Source organism: Pelodiscus sinensis, chromosome 13, assembly GCF_052426305.1.
Source record: "Pelodiscus sinensis isolate ZL-2025 chromosome 13, ASM5242630v1, whole genome shotgun sequence".
Taxonomy (NCBI): domain Eukaryota; kingdom Metazoa; phylum Chordata; order Testudines; family Trionychidae; genus Pelodiscus; species Pelodiscus sinensis.
In genome coordinates this window covers 31,579,094-31,595,347 of record NC_143064.1, presented here as the reverse complement: position 1 = coordinate 31,595,347, position 16,254 = coordinate 31,579,094, and the positions used below count along the sequence as shown (strand labels likewise).

The window sequence follows — 16,254 nt, the reverse complement described above, 5'->3', positions numbered from 1 at the left end:
TGGGTCTATTTAGTCTGCAGAAGAAAAGAGTGAGGGGGGATTTGATAGCAGCCTTCAACTTCATGAAGGGAGGTTCCAAAGAGGCTGGAGGAAGGCTGTTCACAGCAGTGATGGATGGCAGAACAAGGAACAATGGTCTCAAGTTGTGGTGGGAGAGGTCCAGGTTGGATACTAGGAAAAATTATTTCACTAGGAGGGTGGTGAAGCACTGGAATGGGTTACCTAGGGACGTAGTGGAGTCTCTATCCCTAGAGGTGTTTAAGTCTCGGCTTGACAGAGCCCTGGCCAGGTTGATTTAATTGGGATTGGTCCTGCCTAGAGCAGCGGGCTGGACTTGATGACCTTCTAAGGTCTCTTCCAGCTCTATGGTTCTATGATTCTATGGAAGCACAATGAGCAGACTGTGCTACGTAGGGGCACAGGGACAAGAAGGCTTTTTGTACCCCCCTCTGATCAGACACTTTTCCCACCATCCCACGCCAGGAAGAATCAAGCTCTTGGCCTTATGGTCAGTCTTTGCTTCATTCAACATTACATGGTTACATCTGGGAGCAAATCCTGCTAAAGCTGGATCACGTGGGTCCTGAGTCAGCAAGCCCCATCAAGTCAATAACTTTGAAATATGGGCTTAATCTCATAGCTGAATAGGTATGATTTGCTGAATTAGGGCCTCAAATAATCCCATTATCATGAATGGGACAACTCAAGTACAATGAGCAGAAGCTAGCCCTTCATCTTCAAAGTAACTACAAGTGAAGTTAGATAAACAGTTTCATAAAAATAATGTTTAAAGTACTGCATATTTATCATACTTAATTGCTCCTTAATACTGAGGTTCATTCCTGCTACAGAGTGCAAACATTAAAAGAATGAATGTAAAGTTTCCACCTATGCTATGAACCTTGCATAAATAACTCTTACCAAACGGCATTTCTCTGTTCTTGGATATTTTGTTGTCTCCCATGCTCAGAACATTGCTTACAACACAGTTGCATATGAAAAGTTAAAAATCAAGGCAGGTCAATCTTCTACTATGAAGCACGGTATGTACAATAATCAGCAAACCTTTGGGAATGATTGAAGAAAAGACTTGCTTACATGTCATTGCGTTAGAAATGTTATATGGTTCCATTAGAGGCAATGGTTAATTGCTGAGTGCCAGTTAGAATGATTACATCTGCCATCTCTAAAAGAAGTCGGAATGCTGTCATTCACTTTGAAATGGCTCGCTGCGTTCATCAGTCTAGATGGCATAGAAAAGTTATAACCATACAAGCCATATGGAGAATGTAAAGAACAATTAAGAGCTTCCCGAGCAGTGGGACTTGATGGGAAAATGTTTCCAGATGCATGTAATCCATACACCATTTGATTAGCAGAGTTGGATACTTGTAGACACTGCCCAGTTAAATCTTCAGATTTACCATTTTTCAGATTTGTTATGCCAAGGGAAGACAGCCCAGGCACATCCACCATGAAGTGGTGTAAAACATGTGGGTTGGTGCCTCCCAGTTTTTCATGACTTGGAAATACAAGTGACTGTTGTCTCAAAAGGCTTGTAGGGCAAATCTTGTAGTAAAGGGGCAAGTTGAGATTATGTAGATATGTTTCAGGGCATGACATTCCAATGCTGCTCGCTGACAAGTGAAATGTAGGAGGTGAGCAAGATGGAGAAAGCAAGGAATTCAGAGGAGATGGCGTCCCACCACTGGAGGTTGCAGGAGAAGAACCAGAACTCCCATCTAAAAATTAAAGCAAAAGTCATTAAAATGATGCTATTGGATGTTTACAAATAAGAATTATGGGTGGAATCTTGACCACACAGAAGTCAATATAGCCTTTTGTAATTTTCATCTAAATACCTATTGACTCCAGAGGGAGAGTTTCTGCATGGACTATGGCAAGATTCATCCATAAGTTATGCCTCACACCTTTGTTGTTTAGACCCCAGTTCAGCAAGGTAGTCATGTTTGTAAGCATGTGGCTAAGCCCATTAATTTTTTTATGGTGGGAACAGGGAAAGATTGTATTTATTGCTAGTTGGGTCACTTACAATAAGACATTACAATTATATTGTCTTGACATATATATGTACATATTTTAACAGTTTTAGCAACATGGTGTATATCCTATTATATCACTAACATTTTTACTTTTTTTTCTTTTTTCCCTTTTTTTTAGTCTCAATAACTTGATTGGAACTACTTGGGCTTTGAAACACACACATGCAAAAATTCCTTGTTGAATCAGGCTTCTCTGTAAAACTGATTCCTATATTTTATTTATAAACAAACACTGTAACATTTTCCTCATGATTTCCAGCAGTTTTCCAGGCATATAAATAAATAATAAATAATAATAATAATAATAATAATTAATAATAATAATAATAATAATAATAAAATACTTCTTATTCAGCATTGATGGAAAATTTGCCTTGAACCCCTGATTACAGGAATTGACTCATTTTATTTCATTTTCACTGCAGTTTATAAAATATTCTTAATCGCTGTTTCTCAAACAACTTTAAATGTACTTTGCAATTTGACATCCTATTTTCTGAAATGGATCAATGAGTGCTTTCATACATTTATTAGAAAAACAGCATCAACTTATTTTACAGGTTTACATTCTTATTAGGTTACTGGCATGTAACATCATTGTTCACAAGTTTTCAGCTTCTCCTATGTAAGTTCTAGGGTAAAAACTAAAGGGAGATGATTGCTTTGACAGTGAAATGATGCAGAACAATGTGTATTTCTGTTGCTAAACTGATCCTATTTTAAGATGGTCTAATTTAAAAGCCCCATTCTTCTCTTGCAGATGCATTAGCACCACTGCATTGCATCTTATATCACAAAAGTTTGGATCTACTTTTTTTCTAAATTATTTACATGGTATTGATGCTGTCGTGAAAGAAAACCCCCAAATATTCTCAGTTGCCTTTGGTCAAATTTGTAAAAATGTTTGTGACATGTTTAGAATATTTCTTCATTTACACTATAATTCAAAGTCATGTATGCAAGACATGATCTGGTCAGGCTTTATGTGTATTTGTCTGTGAGGGATTTTTTGAAATTCTATCCTTTTTTTCTGTCAGTATATGAGACTGATATAATGTGAAGGTTTAAGAAGTGATGTAATGTAGAAACTATTCTTGTTCTCAGATGAACAGCAGACTATGTATGTATTTGGAGGAACTATGGTACATATTGCACATTAAGAGCTTCATCTTTTTCACAATGATGTCAATTTCTGTTTCAATATTGATTTCAATGAGAGAGGGAACAGGCAATGAAAAGGACCTATTCTCCTCCTCTCCTCCCTAATTCTTATTTAATGCTAAAGTGTTTTACAGTCAACTTAAGCAATGTAAGAATATATTGTGATGGCAAGATCATTACTACTTGCACAAGTAGACCCAATGCAGCTAACTAGGGTAGTGTATAGAGTATTATTATAAATTTAAAATACTCCTTAAAAAGCTCCTTAAAATGATCTTTGGATTTTGTGGGGTGGGAAAGAAATAAAATAATACTACTAATCTGTTTTTGCATTTTATTAGGTACCATCAAAAGACCGTTGCTGAGAATTTTTCAGCATCTATGGCATTAATTTTTCCAAACTCTTTCTCTCTGTCACTATCAGTTGTGCACTGTTTCTTGGTAGGTCGAGTAACTTTTGGAATTTGAAAATTCTTGCTCATCCATAAGCTGTTCTTCAGTTCAGACAGATATATGCAGGTATGTTTAAACTTAATAGCCTTGTCGTGTTCTCAAAACCCCTAAAATTACTAACAAAAAAAATGCAGGCTTATTTAGGAGCAGCTAATGGACTCATTGTCAGTGTTTTAGAAATGCAAGCAGAAAATAGCAAGTCTCCACAACAAATCTCTAAAAAAAGTTTTCATGGGTTCAACTTAACTTTCTTTGCAGTACAAATATTTAGACCTGATCTTATTGCCATTGAATTCAAATCATGTGCATAGGTGTCGTAGTGCATGTGTATGCTCCTATTTCATATAAGTGAAGGTGATATCAATTTTATCAGACCAAGTGTTCAAAAGTCAGTTGGATGCAAAAAGCCATGTCTAAAAAAAATCACAGGTTTTTAAAATAAATCATTTGCCTTCTAGATTTTGAGCTCTTAGAATTTGTTTTTTCAAGCTTTTTTCCACAATCATGGTATCTAGAAACTTGTTTTTATTTAAATGAAATATGAGATTCTGGTATATTCACTTGAGTTCCAGAAACTGGCCATTAAGAAAAACAATAAAAACCATGAAATCTATGTGACAAATGATTTTCATCAAGCACCTTTTACCATCTTGCCTGCACTCTGTCCACTAATCCATCTCCTCTAGGACTATTTCTAACATTACATATGTATGAACAGTGTTAGTTATCTTTTGTTTAAGGCCACTTGTGTGTAAAAGCAGCCATATGAAATGCATGCTTATAACACTTTTATAACATCCCACACCATTATTAATTCTGTATGGTATTTATATGTTTAGTTTCTATGTCTATGTGGGTTTTTTGCGCTCTTGATATCATAAAATAGGAACTGTTCACCTTTTCAGATAATGTGGGATGTATATGCTACAATATAGAGATCTTCAAATTTTTCATAAGGTAAATGACTGTGTTAAATTGGTAAGCATGGTCTTTTCAGAAAAAATGTTTTCCAATATAAGAGTCACAATTTTTCATCTGGCTCTATGAGCAGTCATTCTTTTAGCAAAACTTCCATTGGACATTTTGCCTCTGAAAAATCTGTAGGACTGGGCTCCAAACTAATATCTCAACAGAGATAATTTTTATTTGAAAAACCTTCCAACATTTATTTGCAACATTGCAGCAGTTAAATATTCCTTATTATTCATAATTTATAGATATTATACAATCTTTTTTATTATTTAAGCATTTGATTTTGTTTATAGAAAAATGAAGAGTAGAAAACCAGAAGATATAAGTAGATATTATCATGATCGTATTTCAAGAAAGTTTTCTGGAAAGGAATGGACAGTCACAATAGATTTATGGATTTGTGACAAGATAGCAAAATAACAAAAGTATTCTAAATATCCACCCAAACAGCAGAATGCTATTTTTTCATACAAGCTATAAGTGTGAATCCTGTTTTAGAACTCTCAACTTCAGTTCAGTGGTTTGTGTACATTAAAGCACTACCAAAATGTTCCAGGGGCAAGCTTCATACTCTTAACACTGATTTCTATAGGAGTCATTCTTGCATAAGGTAGGGGAATTAGAACCATAGAATGTCAAAGTTAATATCTACTCATTTTCTCTTTGTAATATTTATTTTATTGTACTTATTCATATTTTAGATTTAATATGTGCACTCATTAAAATCTTTAAGTATATACACAATGCTAAAATTACTGCAGCACTAAAGAATTAACTATTTGACACATTATCATGAAAAGAATACAAACTTCACACACAAAAAGGTGGGACTCAACCTGTATTAGATCAGTGGAAAGAAGGATTTTTATAGGAAAAGCTCCTTCACTGAAACTCCCTACTTCCAGATGTTCAAATAGGATGGAATTAATAAAACATCTCAAAATGGCCCTTAGTTACCAGATAAAATACAAGGAGATACATGGTCTTCATGGCTCCAAAACTACAATAAGATCCAAGAGGATGGACTTTTGCATTTATATGGAACCCTACTAAAATGGCATAAGAATCCCCCTGGCCAGAGCTCTTTGCAGAGTCAGGGCCTGAGGCAGCTGTCCCAAACAAGTTGTTATTATTTATTTAGTATATTTATTTTTGTCCTTTTTTTTTAGATATTTGCTTATTTTCAATGTCATTTGATTTGAAAATCAATGAAGAGTTAATGTTAAAATATTCTTGCTCTCAGAAACAATCAGTTAGGTAGTTGTTATTAACCATAAACATCAGGAAAAAACAAAGTTAGTAAATTCTAATTGTAATTCTAATCCTTTCAACACTGTGCCATCACCTAGAATGGTATCTGCTAATGGCATTTCATGCATGCAGAATGGTTAGATTATTTCTGGTTAATGACTAATGTTTTGTTTACACCTTAGGGTGTGTCTACACAGCAGGGTTTAACTCGAAATAAGCTACTGTGCTACATCAATTGCGTAGCTTATTTTGAAATAACTTATTCTGAAAATGGGAGCATCTATACAGCACTTATTTCGAAACAGACCATTCTTCCTCTAACTTCCCTTACGCCTCATACAATGAAAGTTACAGGAGTTGGAAAAAGAAGTCCTCCAGCTTGGCAATATTTCAACATTATTTCAAAATAACTGCCTGCTGTGTAGACATGGACTAAGTTATTTCGAAATAATATTAGTTATTTCAAAATAATGTTGCTGTGTAGACGTCTCCTTAGAGACCACTTGAAGATTCAAAACTCACCATGGGTTTCTGAAGCATAAGTCTTAAAATCCAGAGTAAGTGGTGGCCTCCATGGATATGTTTCCAAAAGTCCATCCAGAACTCCCCTGTAAAGCAGAATTTGGGATTCAATTATTTACTTGGTTCTTGCAGAATTAAATCTGTGAATTTACTGTCTTACTGCTTTACTAGATCTCTTACACAAGAAAAGATTACATAAATATTCTAAAGGATTCTCTCTTTTCTTTCTTTCCAGGTAGTTAACAAAGTCATTTCAAATCTAAAATTAAAATAGTAAATTCAAAGTGGAAAGAAATAGAGCATATATCTTTTTACACACATAAGAATGCACAGACTGTGATTGACAGTTTATAACAATTACCTGTTTCTCCCAGGATCTCTAAATCCTTTAGCAAAGGGATTCCTGTCTATTTTCAGTTTGGTAATCTACAGATTTAAAAGTTACAATAAGGAAATAATTGTATTGAGTAAATACAGCCAGATGAAAGTAGGATTAAAAATATGTAACAAGCATACATCACTTCTGCTGATTGTTATATTGAATTATACTGTTTATATTAAAATCTGTTCTTCTGAATCCAGCAGATTGCCCAGTTAACTTCAGAGGAAGGTCAGGACAAAATCTGACCCAAATATGGCAATTGCTTCTATTATAAATATCCCTTCCCTGCTATGTACTTTGGAGCAACACCTATTAAAGAATGATGATGATAATTCCTTATTCCCAGGCAGATTAAATTCCTTTCCCTTTTATATTTCCCAAACTCCCCTTCTATTTATTTTATCTTGCTGCCCTTTGTGCTCTTTTAATTCCATCATTTCCAGAAGTTGTATAAACCTGTCCCCCCTAGTGCTCTGACACTAGAGTGCCCCGGTGAGAGCAGGGCCAGATCCTCCAGGTGCTGAAGTAAATCGGACTAGGACTCAGCACCTCTCAGCATCAGGCCTTTTCTAAGCAGAGTTATGAAGTATGGTCAGGATTGCAATCAAGTCCCTGGGGAGTACAAGTCCCCAGGGGTCTCACTGAAGTTGTAGCCCTCGCCCGAGCCGGTGCACGCAGCCCGGGGGACAGCCCAGCACGCGGCCATGCCACGTGCTCAAAATGAATCCAAGCGCCAAGTTCCAAGTGCGCGGTTCCAGCCGCGCGCTGTCTCCCGGGAACCCGGCCGGGCCGCGCGGCGACAAAGCGCGGGCGCGCGCCTGCTGCGCGTTACCTGCTGGTTTTGATAAGCCGTGACAGTGGTGAATTCGGTTTCTTTGAATGAAAACGTTTGAACCCCTTCCGCTGGCAGAGACTGGATCTGGGACAGGTCGAACCTGGAGTCCTGAGCAATGACGTGCACTCTGGGCTTGTACTTGTGCATGGACTGCAGAATAATCTGCCAATGACAAGAAAAGGGGGGGGGTGAGCACCTGCCCCCCTGGGTCTGTCTGCAGGAAATGCTGCTCCGCCTGCGCCAGCTCTGAGCTGCCTTCAAACATCGATGTGCGCTCGCCTCTGGCGCGAGCCGGGAAGTCCATTCTGCTAAAGCCCCGTTTGCTTTGGTTTGTAAGCCCTGTAGCAGCCACACAGCCCCCGCCCCGGCTCCCTGGCGGTCCTTCCTCCCGCGCCCCGCAGCTCTGCCAAAGGGGCGCGCCCCGAGCGCCCCCGCAAACCGCGCTCCCGGGCTGCCCACAGTGCCCGGGGCAACGTTGTATAGTCCCTCCCCTCCCCCACGCCTGTCTCGGGTGGGCACTGGGGCCCGCGGAAGCGTTTGCAGCGCAGTGAGGGACAGTCCCTACTCCCCCCCCCCCCGGCGGGCAGGGTTAGGCGCTGGCTGGGGAGGGCTGCACAGCGAGGCGAGCCTCTGTGTGCCGAGATCCCAGCCCCTTCCTCCTGGCTGCAGGCGCTGGCACTAACAGGCCCCAGGCATGTGCTTGTGGCCACTGGTCCTGCGAGGCCGCCATCTGACTCGCCTGAAAAGCGCTTTGCGCCCTTGGGGTCTTGGCCGCCCCCTCGTTCCTCAGCTGCTCTGGCAGCTCGTGACCGGAAAGGGGATCCCAGGGGCTAGGGAGGCCCGGGGGCAGCGAGAGAAAGGCACCGGGCCGAGTGGCGGTGCTCTCCAGGGCAGCTGAAGCCCTGGCTTAGGTCTCCCTCCCCAAGCGCTGCAGGCGCCGGTACCACAGTACCGGGCTGTGCATGGGAAAGAAGCAGGGGGCAGAGCCGGAACGCGGCTGCATCCACCCGGGAGGCCGCACAAGAGCAGAAGGCTAAGGGGCGGGGGAGGGAGGCAGCAGGTTTTCGTCTTCCGAGGGCTGCCCCCGCACCCCGGCGTGCCAGACGGGACCGGGCAAAGTCCACACCTACATGCCCCTTGTCGTCCATCTCATTGTTGGTGAGTTTCACCCTGTCGAAGCTGATGATTTGCCTCATCCAGGTCTCTCCCGAGCAGGGGGAATCGGGGTGGATGTAGAGCCTGGGCGTTATGCAGGAGTGGTCCGTGTTCCCAGCCACCATCCACTGGGAGCTGTGGTAGACGTACCTGCAAGGGAGGGCACAGCCGGGTCACCGGGCAGTTGCAGGGCCCGGCTCCTGCAGCCAGGCCCAGGCAGGGTCGGAGGCTGCCGCCGGAAAGGGGCAGCAAGCAGGGGCCCGGCGGGGCTGGCTTGTGTTTGCATCGCGGGGCGAGGCAGGGGAGGCCGCCGAAGCAGCGCAAGGAGGCGCTGCCCCCGCGGGCGCTCCGCGTATCCACACGCTCGGCCGCTCAAACAAACGCGTTTCTGCGGGGCTGCGAGTCACAACAGCGAGGCCGGAGTGTCCGGCTGCTCCCGGCCTCCGCCTTGGCATGTGGTGGGGGCGGGGTTACCCGGCTCCCCTCTTTTCCTTCCTGGGTGCGGGATCCCAGCCCGTTCAGCGCCTGGCGCTGGCGGCGAGTAGCTGGGGCCCGCCGGCCGGCCCGCAGCCCCGGGCAGCGCTAGGTCCCTTGCACCGCCAGTCCCCGCGGGCGGATTGCGCCGGTGCGTGCCCCGGGCAAGGCTGCGGGTTGTGTCCTTTGCGCTCTCGCGCCCCGCTCTGACCCTGAATCTCTGTAGCCCAGGAACAGCCATTGTCACTCGGGAGCCAGGGCCGGTCGGGGACTGCGGGGCGAGCCGCACGGACCCGCCGAGCTGCCCCCCGGCATCCCCTGGGCTCCAGGCCTGGGAGTGGACGCTTTGCCCTGCCCGGGTGTGCGCGCCCGGGGATGGACACGGGAACACCGGCAGGCAAAGCCCCGTTCGGGCCTGCGAGGCCCCAGCTCCGAGACGCCCTTGGCGGGGAAACCCTGCAGAGCCGCCGCTGGCGCTGGGCACTAGCGAGTGTCATCGAAACGGGGGAGCTCGGAGGGGGCTCAGCTATTTGTGAGCGGGGCTCCTCTTTTATTCCGCTCCCTCTAAGCAGCGACCGCGGGCAGGTGGTGGGGCCCTTCGCTGGCGCGGGTAGCCTGCTAGTTCCTCTAAGGACCGTGCAGGGTCTGGGCTGGTTTGTTTTCGCCGTAAAACGCACCGCGGCATCTGGCGAATCCGTTTCTTTACCTGTATCTTTTGGAGTCCACAGGGACCACGTCAATTGCGATGTAATATTGTTTCACTGGCTCCAGGCCCTTCACTTTCACCCTGACAGAGGGAAACATTCTCCTGCGGATGTAGAAAGGAGCCCGTTAGTCGCCCGGCTCGGGTTGATGCTGGTCACAAGGGGGGAGTTTCAAGGACAAAGCTCGCATTTTAAAAGTAAAACAAGATTTTTTTTATTACATAATCACTTTCGAGAAATGGGAAATGGGATTGCACGGAAAATACGGGGAGTGAGACCCTCTGTATCCGTGTGGTTGTCGCTCTAAGAGCAAAACACAGCCCAAAACGTGAGCAGTTACATATCTGTTATGCGAGGGTGTTAGCAGAGATAAGGGGCATTTAGCTGTATATAAACCCTTACAGTAAGATTTACTAGACGGGAAATATTAAGGTGTATGAATGAAAAAATGATCGCTGTATTAAAACAATTCCTCTGGCCCTGGTTTCTAACAGTAGGATAAACACCCGCATTTGTGGTTAATATTTGTAATTTTCATATCGATATGGCTAATACCCGGCATGAATAAACTATATAAAAGAAAACACCTATCAATGATGGGCTGCATGAGACCGTTTTGAACATTAAGTATGAAGAGGTTCTAGACAACTATCGCATTTAACATACATGACTGCACGCTACTCCGCTTTGTACGCGCTTTCCTAATGGTTTAGTTCTGGTCCCGTTGCCAAATGGCTTTAACAAATGGATTGTGTTAAAAGTTTCATATCTGACGGTGCTCTCTGCTGAGCTTCCCGGCGCGTCTGAAGCTTTAGCACGAGCGATCGAAAGCACAACCCACGTTTTTCAGAACCTGGGTTTCCCTGGGCCACAAGACGTCCTACGACTATCGCTCATAGCTTGCATCCAGACCCACGGGCCCACGGCTTGGCTGGCCCTGCCGTACCTGCCAGCTTTGGTGATAATCATTTCCGTGCCGATCTCATGAAACCTTTTCCAGAGTTCAGACCCTTGCAGTTCCACTTGGACGTCCTCCTTCGCTTCTCGGCCCTCGGCACTCGCCGAGAAAGAAGCCGACGCGTCTGCTTTCGGCCTCTTTTCTGCCATGAACAGAAATGAGAAACATTTACACGGTTCCCGTTAAGAACAAGTTCTCCGCGTGCACAGAAATGCCCCCTCCCTGGTCCCGGAGTTGGCCTGCGGAACCCCCACCCCGGGCAGGGCCGCTGCAGGCGTGAAATATTTAATCAATTATACAGACTATTTCGGATTACTCTACATCTAGACTAAGCCTCCGTCCGCTGCGAGCGCCTGGAGATTAACCGGGCCCGGGGATGGGAAAGGAAAGGTTCCTTTCCGGGGCAGCTGGCACAAACCCTTCGCTGTCAAACCCAAACCGGAGCTGAGGGCTGCGCTCTCTTCTCTTGCTACCGGCTTGCGACAGCAACGGGAACCCGCCCAGGTGACACAGGGCGTCCGGGGAATTTAGTCAAACAACCGGGCAGGTTCTTCGGTCTGTGTCTTAAATCTGTCGGTCTGGCCGGCGGGTGCGGCTCAGATAGTGTGCGGGAGTCACACGGGTCCCCCAGTTGGTCTGCATAGATCTAAACAGGCTCCTGAAGCTCTCCCCCCGTGGCCTAGCTCGGAGACTAACTGCGGAATTGGAGCCCTTGTTGCGGGTGTGCGGGAGGCGTTTAGCGCTGCGCCCAGCTCCCGTCCGCCGCTATTTAAAGAGCAAAAACGCGGGGTACGAACCAGGTTCCTGGCTTTTCTCTCTCGCTCTGCAGCCAGTCCCGGCCTCCTCGCCCTTCTCTGTGCGGGGCTCTTGTTTCTCGTCTCTCAAATCGGGCAGTTTCCTCTTCGCGGATTTCCCCACTAGGGCTTCAACAGAGAAGGCGTGAGCTCGGGAGCTGAGAGCCATCCCGGCGAAGCGAGGATCCCCCAGGGCGGAACTTCAAGCCTGGTCCTTTAAAAATGGAGAGGAAATCCCCCAGGCTCCTAAAACAGAACTAAAAGCCCCCGCGGGCAGGAGCCGTAAGGTTCCCCCTGACAGCCCTTCCCTCGCACTCCTTCCGCATCCTGCATGTGGGCACCCGCGTCAGGTTAAATCCCTCGATTTATTCCTCCCGCTGGCTCTGCGAGATTGGCGAGGGGAGGAATTTTTAGGGAACAGACCTGCCCTCGCTGGCAAACGGAGTCGCTCCGATTGGGGAGCAGCCGCGCGAGAGAGATACTGTTGCATCCAACTGAATCAATAGACGGCTGCAGCCACCACTGTTTGTTTTGGAAATTGTTGAGAGCGTAAAAAACACTGAGTGACAGTTCCTAGGGCTACAGAAAAAAGGGGGGTAAGAAAAGAGGGGGGAGGAAGTGGGGGAAAATGGGAGTCTGCCCCGTCTAGGATAAATCAAAGAGGTTACTGTTCTGCATTCAATTGTAAAAGCCAAAGAAATGTGACATAATTGCACGCTAGGGGCCACTTTTCCAACAAAAGTGCAAATAATGTTTAACCAGAACCAGCAAAAATCTCTCTAGGCTTTTGCTACCCCAATTAAGACACAACGTGTGTGATTCACTTAAGCTGCCCTGCCTCCCCTCCCCTGAAACCCAAACGGGGCTATTAAAGCAAACCAACGTCTTGTTTGCTTTGAAAGCACAGCGAGCCAAACTTCTCCCAGGTGCAGGGGACTCCTTGGGGTGTGCCAGTAAGAGCAAGACGAAGGACTTTTAACAGCATCGAGGATGTAACATTTACACGTATCGGCTTCCAAGGCGGGACAGGGACACTGCATTGCCGCCCGCAGCAGATTAATGGGGAGGGGAGGAATAAAAAAAATTCAAATGCTTCATTTAAATTACTAATTGGAATAACGTCGCGGTGTTGCAGATGTCCGTGGACCCCAGGCAACGCTACAACACAGAGCTGCAGAGACAGGGATAATAAAATAGAACAAAGTTACCAATTGTCGGAACAGACATTCCCCCATTTCCAGAGGGACAAAAATACAACCTGAGCCCTGCAAAGCCGGAGCCAGCCGAGGGGACGGTTCCTCGTCTTTGGAACGATTTCACGAATTCTAGTGACTGAGTTTCCAAGTATTACAACTATCTTCTTGCTCGGAAATGTTATTGCACAGCGCCTTAATACAACCTCCATCCCGCTAAACATGTGACAGAAAGGGGAATAACCTGGGTTTAGCCTTGCTAACCAATTTAAACGCATTGCAATTCACTCCTTGAGGATCAGAGTATGGCTCTTTTATCCTAATCCAAGATAAAAATGCTATGTCATGTATTGAGAATATGTGAACTGTTATGGAAAGTAGAGATTGGATACCACTGTTTATAGTTCGGCCAATATATGTTATAATAAATATCACAAAATCAGCAACTGATTCGTAAAGAGCCTTAATTTTAAAACCAAACCAAAGAGTAGGATTTATATTCTGCCTTTAATCCGAATCCTCCTATTTATATAAATCCAATTTCTGCAGTGCACTAGCCACTTTCATTCCGGGATCTCAAAGCGCTTTTACAGCCATTCATTGAACAAACCTCCCGGATCCGGGCGGTGGTAGGTAAGAACGGTCTGGTCTCGTGTGGTTAAGGATGCTGAGATGGGATTTCACTATTTTTAGTTTCATCAGATGACAACTCTGCCGCGGTGTCTGTGCGTCTGATACACCGGCACACACCTTCTTAGAAGCCAGGCACAACGAGCCGCCGGACAAGGACGCGCCGCGTGTTTGAACAGGACCCTCTCCCCAACGCCAGGCTCCGGGCGATGGAAATAACCTGCCCCGGCAGACAGAGCGATCCGGCCTTTGCCAGCGACCTGCACGGAGGCGTTTGGGCGGGGGAGGGGGCAGAAGCCACTTTCCAGCCGGGCACCTGGCACCTGAGCTCCAGCTGGACCTGGGGCACTGTCCGGGAGCTGCAGCGCGCGCACTCCCACGTGGGGGGCAAACGCGTGTTAAATTGCACGGGGGTGGCTTGTGTGCGAGCTCCGGAGCGAGGGCAAAGTTCCCCCCAGTGAACGGCTGGAGTTTACACCACGCCTGATGGGGTCAAGAGCCCTTGAAGTCTCCAGATCAACCGGAGAGAGGAGTCCGCGTCTCCCATCCCGGCCCCGACCCCTTGCCTAGCGCCCCCAGATGTTAAACTCCAGGGGCTTTCAGCGAGAGTGCTTCGGCGGATCGCAACTGCCCCAAAGACAGGTCCCCTGGTAGCCGGGGCCTGCCCTGGCCGTGTATCTTAATCGACTGCCCTTCAATTCAGTGACACGGATTATTCACCCTGGCCTCTGACGCCAGCCTTTGCAAATCTGTGCCTGGCTCCGCAGAGGCGCGTTCGAGGCTTTGCTCTGGGCGCTGGCTTCACTGCCCCCAACGCATTAATTGCTCCTTTTTGAAGGAGAAGGGGCAGCAGCAGCTGAGCTGACTGCCACACCAGGCTCTGTAGTGGGGAGATTTCCAGACCTTTTTCATGAAGACATTGAGAATTGGAGGTGTCTGTTCCTGCGGGGATTTCGTGTTTGTCTAAACTCAGAGACATTGGACCAGGCTAACAAGGGAGGCTGTGGAATGCCCCTCACACGGGGCACGGGAGTGGGGAGGGGTTAATTACATTATACAAAAAGCTTGAACGTTTACAGCTTGGCAAACTGAGGCATGGAAAAGTTTAAATGGTTTGCCCAAAGACGCATAATTCAGCTGTCAAGAGTGTTCTCACACTCTTCACTCCCCCTCTTAAACACACAGCCTTAAATACACAGAAATGGTTTATCAAGGCGTACAAGGATAATTTTATTTTCATAATAATTACTGACCCCAGTATTTGGGGCATTAGAGTCTAGTGTCACTGTCAACTTTTAGAGGGTCTTTTGGGACACATTTATAATATTCTGACATTTCATCAATAGCAAAGAAATGCCAGGAGTGTTTGAATCCTTTGCAAGTTGTTGTACAGCTTCATCCAAACTGGGAACATTCAATGCTCAAAGGAATGGTTGGCAGCTTGTGACTTCAGCCCTTACAAAGCCAGACTCCAGAATGGAATTCTAAATTACAGGACAAGATAGAAAATAGCTTTATATATATAAAAAAAGAAATATGGTATGCACCACCATAAGTAGAATACCCTGTGTGTAGAATGTGACTTGTCATTCTACTTCTTAGAGGTGGCCTACCATGTGGTTTTGCTACTTCTGAGTTATGAAATGATCTCTAACTCACAACATACAATGCAAGATGCATATGACTTTAATAGGGACATGACATGTTTATGTAGAGAAATGCTGTGGAAAAATGCAACTTTTACTGAACAGAACATAGTATGAAACTCAGCAAAATGAATTATGGGAATGAACCAAATAAAGCAGAATCCAGGTGAATCCACTGTTTCAAAAGCATTTGTCTCTGGGATTCCCAGATCCAGGCATACGAATTAGATAGTGCTCCACTGCAGTACACAGTATAAGGCATTGTCTTTACCAATGGGTTCACACTACAAGTGTCCTGTTATCTGACCCTGTCCTACCATCTCTCAGCTGAACAGGTTAGGGGAGACAATCCCTCCTGCCCAGCTACCCATTATTTGTCCAATCAAAAACAAAGTTTCAGCAACAAATTCGCAATCACTAGACCCAAAAGAGATAAGGTACGTAGAACTGTTTAACAAGTTGGTATTTTCCGGATGAAAAAATAGCATGTAGGATGACAATAAACTGCATGGGGGGAAATATAATCTGATAAATAGTGTGACTTAATAATTGTAGTGAGCACACATTTTCCTGGAAGATGAGTGAGTTCCAGGAAAGGGCTTCTAGCATCTGAGGGATAGAAAGGCCCAGTCTCATGTAACCCCCTCTGCTTGAAGGGACTGCTCCTCATCCAATCAAGGCCCATATTTACAAAGAAGGAAACTGGTTCACTTTCAAAATCACAGACTGAGACTGGAGCTCCTTTTCTCCTTTCCAGTCAGCTTTGTCAATCAACACTGATTATAATGAAGCAATATTTTTGCTCTATTAACTAATGTTTTTGCCCTAATTAGCATTGCAAGTCTGACATTCAATCTTTGTCAAGGATTATTTTGCTGGTGCTGTGGAGTTGGCTAAATTGTTTGGATTTTGGTTGTATGTATTTTCTGAGGTTTATGTGCATCCAACTGGGTTTCTAATTATTGAAGAAAATACTTTGGTGAGAAGGTGCTGATGGAATTTGGGAAATTTATTTTTCCTTGTGGAGTTTCTCTTGCTAGAACTTATTATAGCAGGGGATG

At 45.3% G+C, this 16,254-nt stretch overlaps 1 protein-coding gene across 1 annotated transcript; it reads right to left on the bottom strand.

Annotated features, from left to right (window-relative positions):
* Nucleotides 1–277: 277 nt before the first annotated feature.
* Nucleotides 278–12,284, bottom strand: TBX22 (T-box transcription factor 22). Its single transcript, XM_075940783.2, has 8 exons — nt 11,728–12,284; nt 10,919–11,072; nt 9,975–10,076; nt 8,770–8,944; nt 7,637–7,801; nt 6,784–6,848; nt 6,423–6,508; nt 278–1,742 (listed from the first exon to the last, which is right to left on the bottom strand). Exons 1-8 carry the CDS (start codon nt 11,891–11,893, stop codon nt 1,132–1,134), a joined length of 1,524 nt encoding a protein of 507 aa, XP_075796898.1. The 5' UTR covers nt 11,894–12,284; the 3' UTR covers nt 278–1,131.
* Nucleotides 12,285–16,254: the final 3,970 nt, after the last annotated feature.